The 25,175-nt window shown below is 42.7% G+C and overlaps 1 protein-coding gene across 4 annotated transcripts in view; it reads left to right on the top strand.

Annotated features, from left to right (window-relative positions):
* The first annotated feature begins 686 nt into the window (after positions 1 to 686).
* The window catches only part of SMOC1 (SPARC related modular calcium binding 1), a 124,214-nt gene continuing 99,725 nt past the window's right edge, over positions 687 to 25,175 (top strand). For all 4 annotated transcript variants that reach the window (XM_052693662.1, XM_052693660.1, XM_052693661.1 and 1 more), the window contains exon 1: positions 687 to 823. In XM_052693662.1, the coding sequence (XP_052549622.1) occupies positions 719 to 823 (105 nt within the window). In that variant the 5' untranslated portion in view covers positions 687 to 718. The remainder of the gene's footprint in view (positions 824 to 25,175) is intronic.

The raw sequence follows: 25,175 nt of genomic DNA, 5'->3' as shown, positions 1-25,175 counted from the left end.
AAGGGGTAATGGGCACAAACTGAAGCACAGTATGAACACGAGTAAAAACAATTTTACTGTGAAGGTTTAGAGCACGGGATCAGGCTGCCCAGAGAGGTTGTGGTGTCCTCCTCTGGAAATATTCGAAATTCGCCTGGGCACTTTCCTGCGCGACCTGCTGTAGGGGACCGGCTTTAGCATGCAGGGTTGGATTGGTGACCTCCAGAGGTCCCTGCGATTCTGTGATTCCCTGACAGCCTTAAGCTGACGGGGGGGCAGCGGCCGGTGAGCGGAAGAGAGACCAGCCGCTCCTCCGCTGTCGGTGCCAGCGCGGGGCTGCCCCGGCTGCGGCGCTGAGCCTCAGGTGCCGCCCCCGGCTCCAGCTCCGCGCCGCCCGGGGCCAACCTGCACCGCCCGCCTCGCGCCCGGCAGCAGGGCGGAGCGCGGAGCCCCGGCGCCCCGCCATTGGCTCCGGCCCGCGGCGGCTGCGCTGCCATGGGCGCGCTCCCCGCTCCGTGCCGGCCGGCCCCGCCCCGCCGCGGCTTTATAACGGGCATCCCCATGGCCGAGGCGGGTAACCTGCCGCGCCGGGAGGGGCAGAGCCGACCCGGGGTACCGCCCGCCGCCCACGGACGCGCCGCCGCTGGGCCCAGGGGCGGCCGCCCGGGAGAGCAGCCTGCGGTGGCCGCCGAGCTCCGCCGCGCCGCCGCCGCACCTCCGTCGCCCGCCCCGAGGGACGATGCCGCCCCGGGCCTGGCGCGGCGCGGGGGCTCGCCCGTTCCTGCTGGCGCTGCTGCTGGCGCATCTGCCCCAGGGTGGCGGCCACCGGGCCGCGGGGCCCAGGGTAAGTGAGCCGCCCCGCTCCCACCGACACCGGCGGCGCCGCAGGTGGAGCCCCGCGGCGGGTCCCATGTCGAGCGCGCAGCCCCGGGGGCCTCCGCGCTCGGTTGGGTACCAGCGCGGTTGCGGCCGTCGGTGCGGCTGTCCGCTGGGTGCGGGAGGGAGGGAGGGAGGCGTGAGCGGGCCGAGCTTTATGCTGCCCGTCCCGCGGTTAGCACTCCCGTAAGTGCGTAGCTTCGGGACTTTTTCATTACGTTCCCAAGAAGGGATTAAATGAATCCCAGCAATAAAGCTAGATGCCTTCGGCCCAGACTGCTCCCTGTAGGAGTCTAGCTCTGTTTTTTTTTTAATCTGACAATGTCTGTCTCTTGCTGGGGCTGTTAATTTCACTTAGCGTACAATTACACTGCTCTGGGGGAGAAACCCAGCATCTTTTCTAAATATGGTCCTCCCAGTACGCTACCACCGCAGCACCGCGCTGGGGTAGCGGGAGAGCTCTCCGTTAGAGCTGCACACCAGTAGCTGTTCTTCAGCCAAGGCTGCAATAAGGACATAGTTCTGGGTAAGTGGAAAAACTCGATCTCTCTGCAGGCGTGTTGGATGCACTGGCCGTGTGTGCATTCTTGACCCATCAGTTTGAAGTGTTATGAAATGCAGTACTTAATTAACTTTTACCATGGTTAAGCAAGATCAGAAGGCTTTGGAATCCCTACTCAGAATATAACAATAAGGGATTTGAGCACAGTACTCTAGTTTGTTAGAGCTGCTGTTTGACCATGAGGGCAGTTACGTGCTTCTCAGGACTGCAGAAAGCGTGCTGGCTGCTGTGCTGTCCTGGTGTTCAACTATAGCCTCTTTTATGGCCAGATGTGTAACAGCAGCTGTTAGGAAGTGGCAGATTAGATTTAGTGTGTGCCGTAATTCCTCAGGGACCTGTTTTGAAGGATGGGGAACCACTGGGGTGCTCGTGCATGTATCTCTATTAACCTGATAGCAAACCTAAACCTTGAGGCTGGAGCAGAGCCACATTTAAGGAGCTTTGAGGTGATAGGAAAGAGTGACTAGGGCCCTAAACCAGCGCCGGTATCTGAATGCTTTAATGAGGAGCAACTAAAACAAAGAACAAAATAGAAAATCCAATTGGCAGTGCATGCTTGTGCAGTGAACCTGTCTATCAAATGGTTTCCATATAGGCTACTTTTACATATGGTGCTTTACAAGACAGTTTAATTGCTCCATGTACTCTATGTGCTGTGTCATCTTTGGCATGGGAGCTACTTCAGCTCCCTTAATATGGCTCCAAATACAAAAGTCTTCTGATTTACTTGTTGCTTGAAATGATGGGACTGACTTTGCTCTTCCCTCCTTTGTGACTGAGGGGAAAGAGATTGGCTGAAGTGCGCACCACTGTCTGTGGTTCTGCAGTAAGAGCTGCCTTTAAGTTTTAACTTCAGAGCTCTGTAGTGCAAAGCTCTGGACTTCCAGGATGCTCTGTGTGTGAAGCCTCTTTTCATTTTGCCAAGTGATCTGCTTACAAGCATGCAATTTGGCACGCTCATTTGCAACCATGTTGATAGATCCCTGGGCTTAATATCTTCTTGTGATTAGACATTGCCAGTGAAAGTGTTACCCAGTGTAAAGGTGCTCTACTATAGATTCCTGTGCGCATCAGAAAGTTCTGAATTTTTATTATTATTATTTTAATTTTATGATGACTACCAAGAGTTACATCACAATTTCTCGTAAGGACTTGCAATTAGGACTGTAGTCCCCTCAGGAACCCTCCCTGGCAACTGGGGTCAGCGTTCCAGTCCTGGCATCTAATCCTGGAGGCGTTCAAGTGCTATAAGCGATATTTACATGTTCATGCCTTTTCTTTTTTTGCACAGTAGCACTAAAACTACAGTGCATGCAAACTCAAATGCTCTTAAAGGTAAACAGCAGGGAAAGTACTGGCCAGCAAAAGATTTGATGCAAAAAAAGGGAACTGCTCATGTAATCCAACTCTTCTCTTTTTAAGTGAGCAGCAGTGATACTTGACACAAGTTCTTGATCTTTCTCCTTGCATTTCCCCTTTACTACAGCAGTGTTTTGCTAACCTGGGCGACCAGCAGTGTCACTGAATGTGTAAGTAAAGAAGTATGACCTGCTCACAGAATGTCCTGTGTTGGAAGGGGATGCACGAGGGTCCCTGAGTCCAACTCCTGGCTCCATGCAGCACCACCTGGAATTCAAACTCTATGTCTGAGAGTGTTGCCTAAGAGCTCCTTGAGCTCCAGTAGCTTAGAGCCATGCCTACTGCTCTGGGGAGCCTGTCACATGCCCGCAACTCCGGTAAAGAACTTTTCTGTAGTACCTACCTGACTCTTCTCTGACACAACTCCATGTCATTCTTTCAGAGAGTGGAGATCAGCGCTGCCCTTGTGAGAAGCTGTAGGCCATCATGAGGGTTCCCCTCAGCCTCCTCTTTTGCAGGCTGAAAATGGTGAAAAGTTAAGGGTAGCATAGAGAAACAGACAGATGTGTGTTTTTTGTGCCAGTGCAGGAGCAAACTTTCAGGTGAAGTGAGATCACTGTTTGGAGGGAGACAAAGATACAAGAGTAGCTGATACAGGCACTGGCCTGCTGAGGTACCTCTGGCTCTCAGAAGATGTTGTTCAAAGCCTGGTGTTTCCTCTGAAATTAAAGCTGACTATGGATGTGAATCAGTTTAGGCTTGGAAAGCATCAGTGACCTGTAGGGAACATCTAGCTTTTGTACATCTGCTGTGCTGGCAATTAGTAATTGTCCCACGTAAATCCCCATAGGAAGTTGAATGTCTTGGATGCTCTAGAAATAACTTGGAAGTCCAAGGCTATTGTGATTTTCTTCCTTACTTGATAGGCTCTAGGAAAGTGTCTGCTCTGTTAGGCAATTGCTTGATCACTTCTACTCTTGTTGTGCATGTGTGTGTATTTGTGTCTGAAGAATGTTGCCTTGTGGAAAAAAGATAATGAGGCTTTACTTTCTATTCACATTCCCTTCCTGCATGCTTCTTTCTCTCTGTTGGCATGAGATGTGAAATTGTGTGTCAAGCCAAGATTTGTCATTTCTTCTCCTTGACCCCACAGCTTGGCTTGGAAATATAGGGAGCTTGACTGTGCTGGCTCTTTCATCTCCTACCGTGTGATGAATTTGGGTAGCACTCTCTCATGGCATATTAAATAGATCGTGCCACTAAGCTCTATTTTTCCTATCTGGACAATGAATTGTGACCTTTGGCTTTCTAGTTCAGAAAGATAGAGCTGTGTTTCCTGTAGGCTCCCAGCTTTTTGTGTCTGACTCCTGACCATTGCGAACTTGCTCCATTTGTAGCAGAGCTATTAGCGACAGTGATAACAAGTACTAGAATAGGAAAATGGTGGGTGCTTGCAGGAGAAACAGAACGTAACTGCAGCATTCAGAAGCTAGGAACAGCCTCGAACTTGTGGAAAATGGAGGAACTGTACTTCATAAGTGATTGAAGAGAACTAAGAAATGCGAAGGAGAAGCAGTAGCTATAAATTTCTTCCTAGCTTTATGCATGGAAATTCTATATCCCTCCATGATAAAATGATGCTGGCTTGAAATAAGGGGAACTTTCATTGTGGTGATGCTGTAAAGGGAAGACAGTAAATAGTGAAACTCTGAAGGTACCTGCATGTTTCAAAGCCTAAACTGAAGCAGTGTGAACTCCCTTCTACATCTGGTTACTAATTAGAACCTCACAGGAGCACCTTAGTTAAAAAAAAAAAAAAAAAAAAAAAAAAAAAAAAGCTTCAAAGGCTCTTGCAATGCTGCCATTTCCCCTGGAGGCTAAGCAGCCTGGCAAGTCGTGCTGAGGAAACTGTTTGGTTGTGTCCTTACAGCAACACTGCTGGTAGGGCTCTGCAAAGCAGGTGTCCTATGCGTGCTCTACTGAAATTAGGGATAGTGTGTTTTCTTCAGGGTAGGAAGAAATTTGGAGGAAGATGTAAAACAAAAAATACAAGACAAAGGGTTGTGTGTAAAGGATATCTAAAAGAGTGATACTTAGAATGGGCTTTCAGTAACTGAATTTTGGTGCTTGTTTTGAGCTTGGATCATTGTGCTGCAACAATCTAAACTGATGAGTAACAGAGGAAATATTTCAGTGAAGGAATAAGTACTCAAGGCAAGTGCCTAGAAAAGCATCGCCTAACAGGACAGGTTTGTTATTCATAGATTTTGGTTGGAGTTAATTCTGTTCTGTCTCAGTGATAGTTGTTCTTGCCTAAGTAGAAGCTGTAATTATATATAAAACTGTAATAATGATTTTGCTCCCTTTCCTTGTTCATACTTCGACTTTTTATGTTAAGCAGCCAAATCCCTTGCAAAGTATCAAAGAAGCTGATCTGACTTGCTTTTTTAATAAATTATGCAGCTGTGCTGAGAAACAGGATTCATTCTTGTGTGGAGAAGTATTAAAAATTACAGTACATCTCTATTAGAACAGTGGGTCCTGTTCTAAGCAAGAAAGAGTTATAGGATACAACTTGTTCTGTATAGTTTTAGTGTGTTTAAACTGCTTGAGCTTCTGAGTTGGCTTCAAGAATATTTCACTCATGTTAATTACTTCTGCTCCTAATGAAGGATTTCTGGCCAGCAGCAGATTTTATGCAAAAAAGAAACTGCTTGCGTACTTCTGCTGGTGGTGGCAGCAAGCTCTGCAGCTGTGGCACGTCTATAGTGATAGCCTCTTGGGCTAGTTTTCAAGTTTCTAACACAAGTCATGTGCTAAGATAATCTTTGCAACCATCAGTGCAGAACAGATGTTGTCTTGGCTTCTTTTATTTCTAGATGGCCTGAAGCAATTGGTAAGATGACTGTAAACTTCATTTCAGTGGTACAGTAGTGCTGAAATACTAATACTGCTGTTTAAATATCTTAGATGTTCTTATCCTGCCATCTTAAACTAATTGCGACATCACTTTGTTGGGAAAAAACCCCAAACAAAAACTCATTTGTCTCTTACTTGGCTGCTGAATCCTCAGTTCTTCTGAGACTGACATATCCAACAATGTACTTACGTGTTGCACAATAAACTTCTAGCTGACATTAAAGGCTGAATGCTGAGGCAGTACAGGTGAAACTAAAGCTAATCCTGCACATCTGAGAGCTGCTGCACTGACTGTCACACTTGTGTGACAGCCTAAGAGCTTCCCTTTCAGAGATCCATGGGTGGATTCCATGAAGACTCTGGTAACAGTGTCCAGGGATGGTGCAGTGCAGTGGAGCTCACCGCGTGCTTCATGTGTGCGGTGGACAGCTTGCTGCTTTGCTCTGAGGTAAATTTAGCTCAAGCAGAGAAGCGAAAGGTGTAACTTGCAGCTTGAACTGTGAAGCTTCCTTTTTTTTTTTTTTTTTTTTTGTTAGATTACAAGCTTAACTACTATCACAGAATTGATAGAGTTTTAATTTGCTACGCTTCTTTGTAAGAAGTTTTCCACTTGTTAGGTTCTTGCCCAAACAGCACAAGGCTGCCACTGCTGTAAGGGATTTGCTCTGTGCTGGAGCTTTCTGGGTAGCATGTGGTGTCTGTGTGAAATGTTTGTTGCACACAGATTACTGAGGTGTGCTGGCTGTGTATGGAGCTGTCTCCCTCTTCTGACAGACTCTTGCTAACAGTTACTGTTGAGCAGTTTTCGTGTGAAGCCATCTGAATGCGATGGTTTCTGGGCTTGTGTGTGCTGGCAGGGCACTCTGGCTCTTAGGCCCTTCTGGTGGTGGCTGTGTGATAATCTGCTCTGCCTTCTTTCCTGGGAGACTTTGTAGCTATAGGAGAGAAACCGTAGGGAGGAGTAGCTAGTCACACCAGAGTAAAGCCTCCACTCCAAGTGGTGGAAATAACCACCCCACTGTACAAAGGAGTCCTTTGTACATCGCTTCGTGTGGGCATTGGGCGGCTCTTCAGTCTGAGACCAGCCAACCCAGCTCCCTCAGGACCAGGCCCTGCCTTGAAACTGGGCTAATGGCTCCTGTCAGGGATTGTGCTTTATTTATTGCAGTAGGCTCCTGATACAACTTGGTCTTCTATATTAACGCTGTAGATGGTGCATGCTATATTCTTGGGCATTCGAGAAGAATTGTCTGCTTGTCTAAGGAAAACATTGCCTTGCATAGAGCGCCTGCCCACTCATGAATGCAGTCTGTTCTGCAGTGAAGGCAATGAACAATGGCTGTTGTGCTCCCCTACACAAGTTACTCTTAGGGAGACCTGTGCTATCTGATCAAGAGGCTTACACACTGAAAGTGGATCCCTATCGAGTGAGGAGAGATGATGGAGGAAACCAGCTATAGCATGTGAAAGGATTTGCTCTAGTGTGTGTGACCTTTCCAAGACAGTGTGAATATCAAGATTGGCAAGGCCAGCTAGGAGGAACAGGCTTCAATGTGATGTTTTCCATGGCAGCTCCTCTGAGGCAGTGGTGCTTCTGTCTCCAGGGCAGGGGTGTAGAAGTCTCTATAAGCCTAAAGCTGTCCACACTGTCAGTCTCTTCTGTGGTAACCTCCCAGCTGTAGCCTATTTCAGAGCACATGCTTGTCTGCCGGGTTTGTGCATTTTTGCATTGCATTGACATCTGAGCCAGATGCCTTTGTTAACCTTCTGACAGGTGCTCTCATCTAGAGAAGCATAAAACTGTGCAGTGGAGGAGGTGTCAAATGAGGGCAAGCTTGGACTTCAAGTTGAATAATCTTTGGCCAGAGATGGGGAAATAAGACTAGTTATTATAGGAATATACCATTAAAGGTTGACTGGGCTTTGTCAAGTAGCAACCTACTAGTGCTGTTGGTGGATTCTTCTATGCAAGTGGTGTTCTTTCCATGCAGGAGCTGGTAAGAGTTGACAGATAACTTGCTCTGCCATGAGTGTCCAGGAGAACAGTACTGCATAAGTGCAATAGAGTACTATGCTGTTCATGACTTTAGTACAAACCCAGACCTTGTGCCATTGTTTTGTAAACTGGGTTATTTTTTTCTGAAACACCTTGGTATTGACTTGGGAGAAAGAAGCAATCTGCATGCGTCAAACTTTGTGTGTGTGACATGCTAAAAGGGAGGGCTGTCTTATGGATGAGTGAAAGAATCATAGGAAATGGAAGAGGAAGGCAGATAGGAATAAGGAAGATGGGGAGGTAGGACAGATGAAAGAACTTGCTTTCCTGAGGTTGTTCTTGGCCAGTAGTCTATTTAATGATAGTTGGAATCAAATCCAGAGGGAAGTGCTGATCCCTCAAACAGGGAAGAGAGGTTCCAAAATCTTAGTGGGCAGATTTGGTTTCAGAGTTTCTCTTGGCTACCAGACACCAGTTACCATTAGCTGGGTCACAGACTAGAAGGAATGAAGAAAATGTTATCCGTCCCTGTTCTCTTCCCTGCTCTGTGACTGAGATCAATCACTTAAATTGCTAGAGGAAGCCATAGCCTTTCTTTTGATGAAGGAAGTCCAACAGCTGATCTCTGCACTTCCGCTTGCTATGGGGTATTTCACAGTGCTTGCTGTTGTACTTTTCTGGAGTTCCAGAATACTGGGTTAAGGAGTATTTGTCCTCAGTTATACAGAGAGCATGAAGTGTGATATTGTCTGATGCTTCAGTTTGAAATTTAGTGCCTCAGATTTTGATACTCCAACAAATTAGAACCATCCACTGCAGTCTTAATGTGGTGTTTTACAGCAACTGTGAAACTGAGTGGACTTAAGTCTGTTCCTTAAGCTGCAGGTGTGGTTGTGTCTTGCATGGCGGGAAGTGAAGTAAGAATCAAGTAGATAAGAAAGCATGTTCAAGTGAGAACACCTGGTAAAGGTAGTGATATCCTTTAATGTACAACAGGGACATATGATTAGAAAAGCTGTTCAGATGTACACTATCTTTAGATCTTGTTTATCTGTGTACCGGTTTCTTGTCATGGACAGATAGGATGATAATCTTTTTTTGCAGCCCAGGCTCCCTTGTGTAGCAAGGATTAAAGAGCCTACTCTAGTTTGTATATCAAACTGTTTCCCTTCCCATTTCTTTGAAGCTGATTTACATGTAGTCTACACTTAGGCTTAAATAAATACTTGGTGTAATGAGGTACAAACTGAGAACTAAAAAGCCAGAAGCCCCTAGGCGTGATTTCCACGTGGTGGATATTAAGTGAGTTGGGGTTTGTGGATATTGGCCAGGTAAAAGGGTGTCTGAGCCAAGCTACTTCTGATTTGAGTCTAGCTACCATCCAGAATGGCGGTAATGGTGGCTCTTGTCTGAAATTTTGCCTTTGTTTATTGCTCTGCTCTTACGAGTGAGTGGGCAGGTATTGCAGAATTGAATAAGCTGTGTGCAAAAGTAGCTTTCTAAAATTTGTGTCTAGAGTACTAGAGGATAATCTGCTCTGAACTTGTAAAGGAAAGGCAGATTTAATGTCTGTGTGTCTCAGAGAAAGTAAAATGCATCAAAGTCCATGAAGACTGATATCTAAGGGGAACACGGTCAATGTGGGGTTTTTTGGTGGCTGCTTTTTTTTTTTTTTTTTGCTACACAATTCTAGAGATATAGGGATCTGGCGTAAGATAGTATTGCAGCATTGCTGCCATCTGTTGCTGCTGCTGTAATAAACTGTAGCCAGTTGGTTTCTCCATGGTTTTGCTATCATCTCATTTAGATGCAGTGCATCTGAAATGTGCTTGGAAGTTGTCATATGCAGAAAACCATCCTGCTAGTGCTTTAACTTCTGAAAGCTGTTGCTGTAAGATAGGATATCATAAATGCATGTGTACAAGTCCATGGGTTTATGACTGAAAGAGTGTGGTGACCCTGGCTGTTGTACCTAATAGCCTAACGTTATTCTAGAGATTCTATCCTGCAGCTTTATTATCATAGAATGACATGGGTTGAAAAGTACCACAATGATCATCTAATTTCAACTTTCCTGCTATGTGCAGGGTTGCCAACAACTAGACCAGGCTGCCCAGAGCCACATCCAGCCTGGCCTTGAATGCCTCCAGGAATGGGGCATCCACAACCTCCTTGGGCGACCCGTTCCAGTGTGTCAGCACCCTCTGTGTGAAAAACTTCCTCCTGATATCTAACCTAAATATCCCTTGTCTCAGTTTAAAACCATTCCCTCTTGTCCTATCACTATCCACCCTCGTAAATAGCTGTTCCCCCTCCTGTTTATATGTTCCCTTCAACTACTGGAAGGCCACAGTGAGGTCTCCCCAGACCTTCTCTTCTCCAAGCTAAACAAACCCAGTTCCCTCAACCTTTCCTCATAGGAGAGGTGCTCCAGCCCTCTGATTGTTAGTGAAATAGTGAAATCTGAAGTGGTGACAAAGTGGACACTGCCAATCTGAACATTTAAAATATCATGAGTGGGCTACCTAACAATGGGCTCATCCTTTCTGTGATTAAGGGGTAAACATTGGAAGAATTTATTAAGGAGACTGCCAGCATCCCACTGCCTTGCTGCTATCTGTGAGCTGTCTTCCCATCTTTATTATTGCACAAATACAGCCAATGTTTTTAAGACTGGAAATCATATTCTTGGATGTGGGCTTGAAAGTTAAAGCTATCCTCTGCAGCCTTCAGTAATGGTCTGCTGTTTTGAGGCAGGATGCTCTGTCTCTTGCGTTTACTTTGCTCTTCATAATTTAAGCTTGAACTGTGGAAGGGATAGTAGCTGCAGTTTTTTCAGGCATTTACAAAGTGGTCATAAACCTACACTGCTGGGGTTGGCAAAGTTGGTGAAGTTATTCCCCTATTCCCATGGGGAAGTACATTAGCCCAAATTTGTTTCAGATAATCATCTTCAGGGACTTCCAAAGACCTAAGCATTCTCTTTGCAGTGAGTACGTTTTTACATTGAAGCAGACTGGTTCATCCCAAAGCTGTTTGAAGCTTTTGCTGGCTATGGCATCTTAGAAGACTTAGATTTTCCATAGCTGCTAGGTTTTGTCCTTTCTGTTGTCCTGAGGTGACAAATATGCTGTCAGGGAAAACTATCTTGCTAGACTTGAACGGTCCCTTTTTTAAAACTTTGAGAGTTGTTGAAACCTAATTGTGGGAATTTTCTTGATCTTTACTGTTCTATTAACCTATAATCTATCGGTTATGTACACCCAAAAAATCTGGGTTATTTTTAAGGAATCTGATAGTGTCAAGTTAAATGTTTTGTGCATGGTATCAATAGTATGTGTGCCTCTTAAGGGTGAACAAGATGGGGAGTAGGAAACAATGAATGTAGAAACCTGGCTGCTGCTGCTTTTCTTGTCTTTGTCTCAGTGAGAACTGAGTACTGTCTCAATTTCAGGATTTTTATTGCTAACTGTAGATAGCTGAAGGAGTTCCAAACTAAATGGAATGGGAACAAACAGAAGGAAGGTGAGCATTTCTTTACAAAGATACTACCTGAAGCATTTTGGCAGTATTATTGAAACTGCTGCTCATCATTGTGCTGTGGTGAACTATTTGCAGATTTCTAAACGTAAGGCAACTGTAGGATGAAGTCCTGTAACTCATCTGGTCTGTAACACATCAGTTTGTACAGCTACCATGTAGTTGTTAGCTCTTATCCCAGAAAGATGAAGCTATCCTGTTGTTTTGGCATGAAAGCAATTAGGAAAAATCAGTCTCAACTTTCAAGCTGAGTTTTATCTGTAGAGTTAAATTCAGGAAAAACTCTGCAAGTTTAAAAAAAAATAAATCTGTTGATTGTATTTATGTTTTTTATGCTGAATTTGGAACTGAGTGGGAACTGCTGCTCTTGACCTGGAGCATCTCTGGAATGATCCCTTCCTAGTATCCCTTCCTATCTCTAGAATTGACCCAGTTCTGTAAGAAGTACATTTTGAGTTGGAAGATTTGAGATGCTGATCTAGCTTGAATAGTTGGTGTCAGAAATAAACTATTTTTTTCGTAAGTTTGCTGGAACTTTTAAGAATTTACCTAAAGGGCTCCAAGTTGTGCTGGCATAAAAACAAACTAAAAATAAAAAGCTTCCACGATTGCTTCACATAACCCAGGGACTTCCCCCAGGAGCCTCAGACCAGGTGGGGAAGAGTTCAGTAGGAAAATCCCATGCACCTTAGAAAGATTTGATTTTGCTTGAAAAATTAAAAACCACAAACGCTTTTGCTGTTGAATGAAGGATAGTCTCGAATAGAAATCCTAAGTTAGTTATCAGCAGTTCTTTGCTACAGAATGAGAACATGAGTTTCAAAGGCATATCTTTCTCCATATACCAAAAAAAAACCAACCAGTAGGTGCTGTATCAGGGTAATTGGTCTTCTTGCAAGACTTAATACGTTCTCAAGTGCTCTATGCAATCTTACCTCATAATTATTGCTTTTCAAGTTCAGAAAAAGTCCACATCTTGACTTGAAGCAAGGAGACTTAACCATAACTACTTCTCAGTTAAACTTGCTCGTTGTTAGTGTCAGTATAAGCCTTCTGACTAGCTTGCTTCTCATCCATACTCTTGTCAAACTGCTCCAAAACTGTTTCAAAAATGTTCACTGTGTGCCTTGATTCAGGCATGGCAAGGGCTGTGGGAAGACAGTTCTCAGCTTGGTAGTTCTTGCTGAACTCTACCTGGAGATGTTGCTCTGTCAAAGGTGAGGCTTCACTTCTTGTTTCCCTTGGAAATCACTGGGGCAAGCACACTAAGTAAAACTGCACATATATTTTCCAACTGGTGTGCTTTCTTTCCATTTGCTCAGTTTTGATAAACATTTCTCAGTTTTAGAGGAGTAATCAGCTCTTCAGTGCAGTGGAGAATTGCAGCATGTCAGAGCAAAAACTAAAGAGGACTTCAACTTCTGTTTCCTTGTCTTGCACTTCTGTGAAGCCACGGGGAATACAAGCACTTATTCAGGAAGTGCCAGAAGGCAGATGTTAGACATGATGAAGTCACCTCAGATTAAGAGGACAAAGTAGGGCGTTATCTTTGGCTTGACTTTTTGGTTAGTATTTATTAGAAAGCAAGCCTAGGGATTACCACAAACAAACTAAGCCAAGTGCTTCAGCTCTTAGTAGATGGCAAACTACTGTTCATGCATATCCATGTATTTCCTAAGGCAAGCAATTAGGATCAAGTAAGAAGACAGAATCTTGTTAAATCTCATGCCAGTGTTCAGATGGTTAGAACCATTCTTATCTAAAATTGCTGTGGAACTGGCTAGTGAAACAAAAGCCACTAGCAGGTGCTGATGTGAAGATAGAAGTCTCACTCGACATTGGTTTTTTTGTGAAGTGATTGACACCAGTGGTAGGCACTGTTTACAGAAAGCATCTGAATGAAGTCACCACTGGATTCAACAGTGAGATACTAACTGAAGACAGCACTTAAAAATGCTGATACTGCAGCTTGCTCAATTAATGCCCTGTACCGAGGGCATCAATGATTCTTAACAGAGGAAACCTCTTAAAATAGCCAGGAGACAGATTTAGGATGGATTTTTTCTCAGAGTACAGAGTACTTTCTTCTTCATGACCCAGCTCTGCCCTTATTTTTGCTGACAAAGTAGTTGCAGTGTTAGGGTACTAACTGTTTGAAAGCTTTGTCTAGCTGATGTTTGGCTTTTTGTTACTCTTGATCCCTTGGCTTGGAGCTCAGATCCCTGAAGTATCAGGAAGCTTCCAACTACTTCTGGGAGGGACATGCCTGTATTAGTTTTTCCTGGGGTGGAAGTTGATGATACGCATTGTGATCTTGTCCTCAGTTCATTGTGGCTAAAATGTACAGCTGGCCCTTGGGAATCTTTTATAGGGAAACATCTCAAATCTAGTGGTTTATGCAGAGGCTGCTCAGCAGTTTGAATACACTTCTTTCAGATAGTAAGCACTGCAGGAAGTTTCCCTGTGAGTGTGATTCTCCCTTTGGGAGAAGTGTTGGTAGAAATTGAGGAAGATTAGAAAGTCTTTCCACTTTCAAAACTCAAATGACAGTGATTCAACAAACATTACAGGCTTCTAAAGAAGTTGTTAGAGCGCTGCATAAGTAATTGATGAGTGTCTGTCTTAGATGAAGCTTGGAATCCACTGTGATAATTGCAATACAAGCTGTTAGCTAGAAAACAAAAGGCAGATGCTTCTTTATCACTTCAAAATGTCAACAGTTCCCTTGAATATAAGGCAAAGCTCAGAACCAATGACTTGGTGTCAGTCATTATGGCTAGATCAAACTTAAATGTAACTAATAATTTGATTCACTTAATTTCCTCATTCTCCCTCTTGTTTGTTTTACTGGATTATTCATTTATGCCAACTTCTTATGTAGGTTTCAAACTATCCCTGTGTTTCTTGTGTCACTTACATTTTGGTCACATCTAACAACAAGCAAGGTGGTATTAAGCTATTGGCAGGACCAAATGGTATGGGCTGTTCTTAACTGAAGTGTGAGGATGGTGCCTGGAATCTGCAATGTGGAAAAGTTTCTATTTTCCTCCTTGCTGGGAGTGGGTTGACCTTGGCCAATTGCCCACCCAGCTGCTCTCTCACCCTCCCTCAACCTGGCTGCGGGAGAAAAAAGATGAAAAAGATCAGGGGCTGTGATAAAGATGGAACATCACGTAACCAGTTACAGTCAAATCACTGAGTCAAATCACAGCATTGACTTCTTGTTCCCTTATTTTAAAAGAGAAAGAGAGCACACAGTTGTGAAGAAGGAGTGCTATTACTGGTCTTGGTACTGAATAATTCTGAAAAGGAAGCGCCAGGTATTATAACTCGGGCAGCTTAAAAGAGACTTTGTGTAAATTCTGGTGTTCTGCATGCTTGGATGTGGCCCTATGCTTTCCCTTCTTTAGGCATGTTTGGCCCTCACCTTCAGAAAGCCTGGCTAGTTATGTCACTGCTATTCAGTGGGGCAGAGGATCATGATAAAACTCATAAATTAACGCTAGTCTAATTTTATCTCAAAAGCTCAAGTTGCAGATGCTGAAACTTCACAAGCAATGCTGCTACTGCTCCATGGTGGGAAGGAATCTGAAATAATTGAACAGATTTGATATTTAGATCATAGCCTCTGCCCAAAAGCTTGGGTTATTCAGTTAAATATCCTGTATGTCAGAGACCAGCACTGGACTTACTTTGGCACTTATAAGTTACTTGAGAGTAAAACATTTTTGTTTTGAAGTCAGTAATTCCAGTCACAAGCAGACTCCAAACAGAATAGAAACAAACCTTTAAAAGTTTCTAGAATCTGTTGACTTCTCTGTCATCTTAATCTGAGGGTGTAGGCCTTCATCAAATCATCTCCTAAAGCCTAATGAAGGGTATGCCACTGCAGTAATTCACAAGCACTTACTGACCTTACACTTTAAAGCAGCAATAAAATTTTACTTCCCGTCTTATGTTGCTGGCTGCCTTTTGGCAGGGTTCAGTGGAAAGTACAAGTTTTGAGTGAAAAATAAAACAATTATGAAAAATAATGGTCTGTTACAGCTTGAGTTAAGATTGTTGGCTTTTGAGGACAACTGGCAACGAGCTGAGCTGGGTACTTAGAGCTATAATGGCTGCCTGTTTTCAGTCTACTTTTTCCACCTATAAGCAATGATTTATTCTGAATCCATACTGTTGGTTTAGGTTGTAAAGCTCTTGTCCGAGCACATTCTTTGGTTTCCTACTATATGGGTTGAACTGGTTTCTCATTCCTGCTGCAAGCTACAGCTGGGCTCCATGCAGACACGTGCTTCTGTGGCAGAGCTGGCACTGAAATTTTTGCCTGCTAGTCGTGTGGCTGGAGCTGGATTTAGTCATCTGCCTTGGCAGTCAAGTATCAGTGAAGGATAGCTAATGGGGGCAGTCTGGACAGCTCAAGCCTCTTGGTGGAGTCATTGACTTATCTTCAGAACTGAATGGCTTTTAGGTGATAGGAACCTCCCCTTATACAGTAGATCCTGATAGCCAGCTTCTGCTGGCTGTTGGCATGGGTGATGCAAAGCAGCCCTTTTCTGCTCCTGACTCAGCATTTCTAGTTATCAGGAAATTAGAACACATGGAAGTACTTGAGTTGTTTCATTCATGCATGAATTAGGTAAGGCTAGCTTTTGAAACTGCTTCTAACGATACAGCAATTAAAAAAAAATAAATCTGTTCCATGCAACTTATATTTTGGATACTGGGCACTCATAGTGGCTGTACATACATCTCCTGCTTTAGAAACCCGTCGTCTTACCTGCTGCCCAAGGTTGGTTAATTATCTCTTACCATCACCAACAATAGAACTGCTTGACTTCTGTTGGGAATCATATAATATAATCATATCACAAAATGGCTTAGATTGGAAAGGACCTTAAAGATCATCTAGTTCCAGCCGCCTGCCCTGGCCCTCCAACCACCCACTAGATCAGGCTGCCTGGAGCCCTGTCCAACCTGGCTTTGAACACCTCCAAGGATGGGATTATCCGCAGCTTCTCTGGGCAACCTGTATATACTGGATAGGCTTGAAGGATCTGCATGGGAATTTGCTGGGTAGGTAGGATTAATTTCCCATTGTATATGGTGTGTGTCTCAGAGTAGATCACTTATTTGCTAATGTGAAACGAGGAAGACTAGCTCAGTGTGAGAGTAGTTAAGGGTGTCTGTGCTAGAGTTAGCTGAAGGCAAATCTCTTCATTTAACAGAGGAGCACTTTGCTGTACTGAAAGAGCTTTCATAATGTAGATATAACTGAAACTGGAATTACAACAACTTATCTGCTAAAAGGGAAAGCTGTAGATATCTGAAAGAGATCTGATGTGCCTTGTATGTCCCAGCCTTGCCATTATAAATAATTTTATCCTGCCACTTGTTGGTCGGCTTTCCTTTTGTGTCTGGTATAGTGGTGGGGATTAGATCTGACTTGTTTACAAATGTTGTTGAACTGAGCAAGGATGCCCACCTTTGGAAGCAACTGTAGAAAATGCTCTAAATTAGCATACTTTATCATGTTGCTCTCTCACTTTGAAGCGGATGTAGCATGTTGGGGAAGGTGATTTCTCAGACCCTGGCAGAGTTGTCTGTAATGCACCGGAAACTGAATTTTAAAGATGTTTTGGTGGATGGGTTTAGTTCTATGTGTATCCCAACAAGAACCTCTGTCTGAATAAGGGAAGGAAACAGAGTCCTCAGGTATGTATGATGGATTAGATCTAGCCTAGCTAGGGCACACAAATGAATTTGGACTTTTGAGATATACATTCTCTTTACTTTCAAGTTCCATGATCAACCTATGCAAGGTTCTTGTCAACTGCTTTTTATTCTCCTTTGTCAAATAAGTAAGTAGTTGCTTGAAATAGAACAGTGAGCAGATTCAGCTTAGTGCAGGGCTTTCTTGCCTTTGTCTGTTGCCTGTTGTATTTGAATTCAGGAGTGTCAGTTGGCCTTCAGTTCTCCTTGTTTAGTTTTGCAGCATGAGAAAGTGAAAATCTGTCATGGTTGTACGTAAACACAGTATGTTAAGGCATTCACGCTGCAACTGTGAACGGGACACTTGATGGAAATGAGGAAAGTAGGTCTGGAATATTTAGCAACATTGAGCATAGTCTAGAAGAAAAGATAGTGTTCTGTCTGCAGGTGGGGCAGAGAATGCTCCGAAATCCTGCCTGCCTTCCCCCTCCCCCACCATTGGCACCCCCCCCCCCCCCCCAAAAAAAAAAAAAAAAAAAAAAAGAAAAAAAAAAAGCAGACTTGACCAGTTTATTCAGTGGTGTGATGGAATGGGAAGATATGATTTAACGTGTTTTCTGTCCTTCTTTGAAATTGTTGATGTGAACTAAAGGCTGAAGTCTTTCATTAAGGCATCTGTGCAGCAGTAGATAAGGACTTTGGGAAGAGAAAGGCAGTACCAAACTCTGACTTCTCTTGAAAGCGTAGGGCTAGGCCTCTCTCTCACAATGAATCCTATTTTCAGAGCAAATATCAATGCCCTCTAGTGGCTTTAACTGTGCAAGGAATGGCTCTCTGGTTATCAGCAACACCAACCGCTTGCGTCTCATGCAGCTGGAAGAGGTGAGTGAAGGTGTGCATGCTGGTGGCACAACTGCGCTGCACCTCTATGGAAAGGAACAATGGGAAACACCCAGGAAATACTTTCAAACCTGAATTATTTAAATATTGCAGAATGCTCATCATTCCATAAGTGAGATCTGGAGATACTTTTGCCCTTTTAGGTTGGGAATAAATCTTCTCTGGGAAACATGCTGCAGAAGAGATTCAGGGTTTTCTTCTGCAAGAGCCAGAGTTTTTAGAAAAGAATCAAATTCTCAAATGGGGAGTTAGCAAAGACAGATATTCAGAATTGCATAGTGCAGAACTGCCTCAGCAGCATGAAACAAAACCTGATGGTTTGAGGATATGCATACTGTTTTATCTACAGTACAAGAGCAGTGGTAGACTGCTGGGGCTTTTGGTTATTTATATTGGTAAATCGAGTACTGATGTGAGGTCTTAAGAGACAGTTTGGTCCCCTGAAGAAACAGCTCAGCTTTGAATGCTGATGCTTGCATGCTATCATGCTTGTCTTCTTACTTTCAAGGAGTAAAACCTGGTGAATTCAATGTTTGTGTGGCATAGAAGGCAAAAAGGTGTTTGGTGGGATAATTGGCTGTATGAACTTGCTTACTACCAAGGATTAAAACTGCAGTATGCCTCAAGGAGCTTTCAAGATTAGGAACTGCTTGCAAGACTCTTTCTTTTAAACTTGATCTTTAAATTTACTGTGGCTTCTAATAACGTTGTAACAGTTCAATTTTCATTCAGCATGTTGTTGGGGAACATTAATTAGATACTTTAATTCCACTTGGATATTCTGCCTGACCAATGATATAATTAATTGACCACTTGTGCCATTTGAAGTTGTGCATTGGTGTGCAGCACACTGATAAGGTGTCTCAGAGATGGCTTTCTTGTGTGCTTAATCTGAAGTACTTTGAACTGGAAATTGAGCAATTACATTTGGAAACAGCTAATAAAAGCAGTGGAAGTGGTAGGTCAGTAAACTGTATGTGAATGAGCAATGATTGGGTTATGCATGTAGCTTCTGAAGACTTACTCTCATCTAAGTGTGCTTGTAGACTAGAGGATCTCTGTTCTCATAAGCTGCTGAGGTGTTTTAAGCTGGAGAACTCCCAAATAGATTCAGCGTGGCCAAAACGCGACTAAAATGCAATCTTTTTATAGTGTTCTTTGAAGTGCTTTTCCCCAAGCATGTTAAGGCCTTATCCCAAGAACTGAAGGATTTCATATCGCTAGGCTTAGGATCTTGAGTAACACTTCAGTGAGGTAAACAGGAGGCTTGGCAAAGATGTTTTAAGGATACCTTTTCCTACACTAATACAATGGATATATAGCTGCCAAAATACTTGTCTGATCCTGTCTTTCAGAGAGTCCAGTGATTAATTTACTTCAGTAGGAACAGAATAAAGCTTCTGAGCAAACTGAGGGTGGTATCTCTTCTCTCTGTTGTGCCTACTGCCATTTTGTATTTGTCAATTGTAAAACATGAAGTTAGTTTCCTGTGTAATGCTTCTGCACAGACCCAGCTAGATGTCTGAGGAGTTTAGCAGATCTAAACAACTACTTTGTTTTCCATAGTGTGGAACTGTTTAAATAAGAAATATGTAAAACTGAAGAGACATCAGGCTTCTGCACAGGTCTAGAAATAGAACTGTGATTTGTCAGGTGAGGAAATCCTTTAAGGCTCTCAACTGTTGTTTTAACAGGTCTGTACTCTGGTGATAAAGTATTGAATCGGACTCTTCAGCTTCTGATTTTATCATTTTTACTATGCTTGATTGCAGCTGTGTTGCTAAGTTTATCCTGTGAACCTGTTTGATATTGACCTTGGATGCTCCCATGCTAGATACAAAGGAGCAAGACTGAGATGACGAAACAGTTGCTAAAGCTGCCATGCAACTTCTGTAGTTGCTTTGAGCCAGCTGTTTTGGATGCATCTATCAAAGTCTGTTGATGTCCCACAAGGGTTGCACACTTAAGATCTGATATTTTTTTCACTCAATTAATCAGAAGGTGAGCATTTCTCCATGAAAGCAAATTATGTTAGCAATATAAGTATAGTAAAAGTCATTGTCAACAACTAGTATATTGTCCACCAAATTTGCAGGACAGGAATCTTTCAGGAATAATCTGTCAAGCTGTGAATCTTAGTGAGAATTGTTTGTCACATGGGTTGCTTTTCCTGGCTCCTTTCTTGTCTGCACCTAAATTGAGTTTGAAAGGGGGTCTCTGTTTTGTAATGCCTTATGCTTTTCCAGCTCCTAGTTAGGCAGACGAGTGACCTTTTTTCTTTTACAGAGGAACTGCTCTTACATTTCTAGATTTTCATCTGAGAGGAAGTGGCAGTACTGGAATAACACTGAAAATAAACTTGTTCTTCATTTCCTGTCCCAAGGCTTCAGATCTTGCAGGCTTCTAGGGTGATGGGGAAGGATAGTGCCTAGAAGTCCTGTGCTGTGCTACCCTCTGAGTTCCCAAATGGTACTTGGCACTGCTGTAGTTGAGTTGGGGCCATGTTTACACTCAACTTGCCCCAAAAGTGGGGAAATGGAGGGGGAGGAATGTCAAGTATCTTCAACTTGTCACAGGATGTGATCAGGTAACATAAGAGGTTTTTCAGGTCTTTCAAACAATGGGTAAACATGTCAAATGTAATGGAAAGCTCTGGAGTGTTATATGGACTATCTAAGTCTCTCTGTCAAACTTGGAGCATCAGGTTAGTGTTGAATTTCTACTGTTTTGACCTCTTTTCTTTGAGGAGAATGCACCAGCTGTTGGAGGGGAAGCAGGACTTTGAGAGCTAAAAAAGAATAACCTGCTCCCTTCCTACTGAAAGTTAATGTCTTATGGCAAGCTGCTAATAAAGTTATAACTTTTTTTTTTGTTTTGTAAGAAACTGTGTTTGTTACTCCTACAGCTGGGTGGGTCTGAGTCCCAAATTCCACTTGACTCGCAACCCGAAGTTAGTATATGTGCAACTTTTCTAAAAGTCCAAATGAGCTGACAAGACTATGGTAAGAATACTGTGTATTCACTGAGCCCTAGCTTTTCTGCCACCTTTTGTGTGTTTCTTCTTAGTCTTTCCTTGGCAGATGAAAGATCTCTGGCAATGCTAGCGTAGTATCTTGTCTCCAGTGTAATACTTGCTGAAGTAGTGTAAAAGCAGCGACAGGTCGTTGCTTGACACTTCCCTCCTGAATGGCATTCACTGCAGCAGTTGGGTCAAAATAGTATCACCGCTTCATTCACTGCTCTCTAGTGTTGTTCATTCCCCCCATATTAGGTGGCCTCAGCAAGTGTTTCACTGTAGTTAAAAACACTGTTTGCAAGTGAAGCTTGTACTTCCTTCACAGTTGTAGTTGCCAAGAGGTAAGAGTTCTGAGATATGAGTTAACTAAATGCCTTTCTCTGCAGTGGAGCATTATTATACCCATGTCTTAGCTGTGCTTTTGGTGAGTACTATCAGCGTGACCAGAAGCTGGGTGAGAGTAGCTTTCCATGCACCAGGTGCTTGGAGAATTGTGGCAGCTTGTCCTGGCTTTTTTTTTACTGGTTTCTTTTGTAAACTTGACTGAGTTGCCATCTCTGAAGTTTCACCGAAAGTGGGATAATGCCTTTTGTACACGGGTGTGGTGGAGCCTTTTTCTTAGTAAATATGCTGTCATCCACAGATAAAAGAAGTCTTAGAAGTGCAAAACCTCTGAAGCTGCACAGCATGCTTATGATATATCCCCATTAAACAGCTGTTTGGCAATGGCTGCTGCAATTTCCAGTTAATGAGGGACGTTTTCAGACTGGGCCAGGAGAACAGGTGATGTTTTAAACTGATATTTTTAATAAGTCTTCATTTCATAAGAGGCAGTGAAGTATGTATCCTGTTGCATTTGATGAGATCCTGGCCATCCTTGTTTTTAAATGGGATCCCAAATTATATTGCTCAAGCATCGCACATCACCCAGGAGAATCTTTGCCTTAAAATTCAAACAAGAGTAGAGAATATCTGGGTTGTCAACATCATGTTAGGAACAGCAAAGAAACTTCTTCAATATCAACCCCAGAATTCAGTAAAACCTGGAATAAGCTACTCAAGAGTAGCTTATTATTAAGTCTGATATGTCGTCTCTTAAATTTAAGAATGTGAATGTGCTCTGATGTGGTGACAGACCGCTAATACAGCAGTAGAAGTTGCCCGTCCCCTTAATGCTATGCTTCTGCATTCAGGGCCACAGTGCAAAGCATCAAAAGATTGTTCAGTTTCCAGCAAAATGCAGCCAGTGCTGAAAACTATCTGCCAAAGAGTCCTGACAAAAGTTGTCTTAGCAATGCTGTAGATGGCAGTTGTCTCTTGCTGCTTTCTATAATCCTCAGTTATTCTGGGCTGTGTAGTCATAGGCAATAAGTGTCTGAAAGAGAATCCACACTGATTGCTGTATTGGTTTGTTGCAGAAGAACGTGCTTGCCATGTAATGGTTCTTCTGGAATTAGGGAGATAAGAGGTGCATTGTAGATGCTATTTATGAGCTGCCTCAGCATTAGATGTGCTGTCCTCACTGCCTGTAAAATATCTCAGAAGGAAAAACACTTATTTTTGGCATTATTTCCTCTTTATTGTGAAGTGCAAGAACTAAATCTTAGAGAAGATCATAGACAGGGTACTCAGACTGAAAGACTCAAAAAGATAGAGATCATTACTGATAAACTATATTTGGAGTTGGCTAGAGATGAGAGTAATTAAAACATTTTGATGGGCATTATTAGGAAAATTCATAGTCTTAGGAAAGATGTTCACAGTTAAATATTCTGTGACTTTTGTACTAGGCTTTCAATGGATGTTATATGCTTTTCTTTGCCACTCTGTGTGCTGTCCTTTAAGTCTTTATCAGTGTCTTTCCTGATGCTTGGTTTTCATAGCAAGTTTTCTTTGCAGGTATGATACTTCTTCCTAAAATGCTCAGTTTCTACAGGGTGGTATGCAGAGTTGAAACTGCTTGTGGACACTTAGCTTCTGAGGCTAGAATACTAAGTTATTGCCATTTATCGCTGTAAATCAACTCAAGATAGTCAGGTTCTGCAGGGTTTCTCTGGTGTTCTTGTTATATTTTCAATGAGGCTAAATAACCTACCTATCTTTCTCAAGAAAAGCAGATACATGTTGCCTAAGAAAGAGAAGACAAATTTGGCAAGCTGAAGAGGTTGGCGGACTTGAGATCCTCAGTTTTCTCAGGCTAGGACACATTCATTCAGCACTCAAACCTGGTGCAAACGGTTCAGTGCATAGGGTAAAAAGTCTAGAGCTCGGAGCACAGTTCTTCTGATAGTGAGCATAATAGTAAGCCCCTCTTAGCCACAGACTAAGCTCCTTGTTAAATTTCCTTGCTTCTATGCAACTTCTTAAGGGGATTGTTTCCTGTGCAAATATCTATGATTTCTTGACTACTGGTTTTGTTCTGTAATACCTGACTCTACAAAAATTGAAAGCTTTTTCTCTATGGGTAAACAGTATCCTTTGTGCACAATGACATAGTTAAAAGGTAATGCGAATGTGCAGCTCAGTAGGTCTAAAGAAGATATATTGTAGAAGCCCATGATAAATTGTTTGTTAGGTGACTTCAAACAGGTTTTTTGTGATACTTCTGCAGTGCAAATACTTAGAGTATTTGTGCTGTGACAGATTTCTTGTGTTTATGCATGCTGTATTCCACTTGGTGAAACGAGGCTGTGTGAGTGGGAAGAGCAATGTTCAGTGCTGTTCAGTACTGCTGATTGTCTTATGAGGAGGAGGAGAACTGGTGTAAGCCTGAGAGTTGCAGACTTTATCAGAAAATACAATTGTGCTGGGGGAATAATTATAAATGGGAAATGGAGTAAGATACCTGGGGACAAGACACTGGTTAGAAGTCACAGGAAGACTGAAGTGTAGCTGTTAGGTAGGCCTCTATCCATGCATTGCTTGCATTAATTCATCTTGGTACAACAGCCTTGGATAGCTGTTACTGTGCGTGTTGGCCCTCTTTTATTGGGGTGCACTGGCTAACAAGATGAGATGAAGGTGAGCAGTTCAGTGTGGATCATCTAGTTGGGAAGCTGTCCCATGGAACTGACAGCAGCAGTAGAGCTGTCCCAAGCCAGTAATGGTACCTTCGTGTCTAAGCTGCTTAGTGTTGCATGGGAAGAACTTTATGTGAAAGCAATGTTTATCTTAAACTGCTTATCCTGTTAAAATACACTTCTGCTTATGTAGGAAAAAAGATGGAGGGGAAAACAGGATTAACTATTAACACTTTTTGGTGTGTGTTTTGTTTGTTATTGATACATATCTACTATGCACCTAATGAATCTGCGTGAATTACTACCTCTTGAACAATATGGTCCAACTGTAAAATGCTGCAAAGACTAACTACTGACTTTTGTATTTTCCTATAGCAAGCAACCTTCTGATTGTTGAGCTTAAAAGCGGTCTTTTAGAACCTTATTTTTGTAGAGTGGTATTCTGGAGGAGGAACAACATTGCTGTTGCTTTGATTTGCTGTAAGTATTTGATCCTTTCTATATTTCTATCCTTTCTGGATAGAAATATTGAATCAGAGTGTCATAATTTTGCAGAATGTTCAGGCCCCATAAGTAAATTATCATTTGAAGGCCACATTAATACAATGTCTTTCAAACAAATTGACATCTCCCTAAATTCATACTGCTTATACTGAGTTTATGCAGGAGTACTATGTTTCTGTTTCTGGGCCGGTATCACTTCAAGTTGAATGGTTTTTTTTGTTTGTTTTTTGGTTCTGTTTTGTTTTTTAATAAAGTATTTAACCATCTGAAGCATTACATGCATTCAGAGCTGCTCAGTTGAGAGGACAAATTTGAGTAAAAAAATGTTTTAGGGCCATTGTCATTAGTCCTTGATAACCTGTGATTCAGGGTGACTAGTTGCATCGCTAAGCATCTCTCCAGCTTTGTTTCCTGATCTTTAGGAATTCATTCAGAAGCAGATTTTTATGGACTCATACTTACATTTTGGGTAGTTCTGAAGAAACTTCTTTCTATGGTTAATGATATACTCAGGTCTTGTTTGAGGATTTCTTGTAAAAATTTCTGTGTAGAAGACCATCTGTTGCTTGCAAACCTGGTATTCACCCAATTTAGAGCACATTAAGTGACTCTCTTTTAAGAAAAGAGCTCAGTTGAAGATCTCTGCTCTGAGGCAGTCTTCATATTCTGACAGAATCAAATTCTGGGCACAGACATGGAGAATGATTAAATGAGCAAGGTATATGAATTTGCCTGCTGGAGCCAAAGATTTCTGTCAGCCTCTTTGCGTGCAAACTTTAGAGCTTCCCTCCC

This window comes from Tympanuchus pallidicinctus, unplaced genomic scaffold (assembly GCF_026119805.1).
Source record: "Tympanuchus pallidicinctus isolate F22 unplaced genomic scaffold, pur_lepc_1.0 scaffold3, whole genome shotgun sequence".
Classification (NCBI taxonomy): domain Eukaryota; kingdom Metazoa; phylum Chordata; class Aves; order Galliformes; family Phasianidae; genus Tympanuchus; species Tympanuchus pallidicinctus.
The sequence above is the reverse complement of the archived record's forward strand: the minus strand, read 5'-3'. Positions and strand labels throughout refer to the sequence as shown.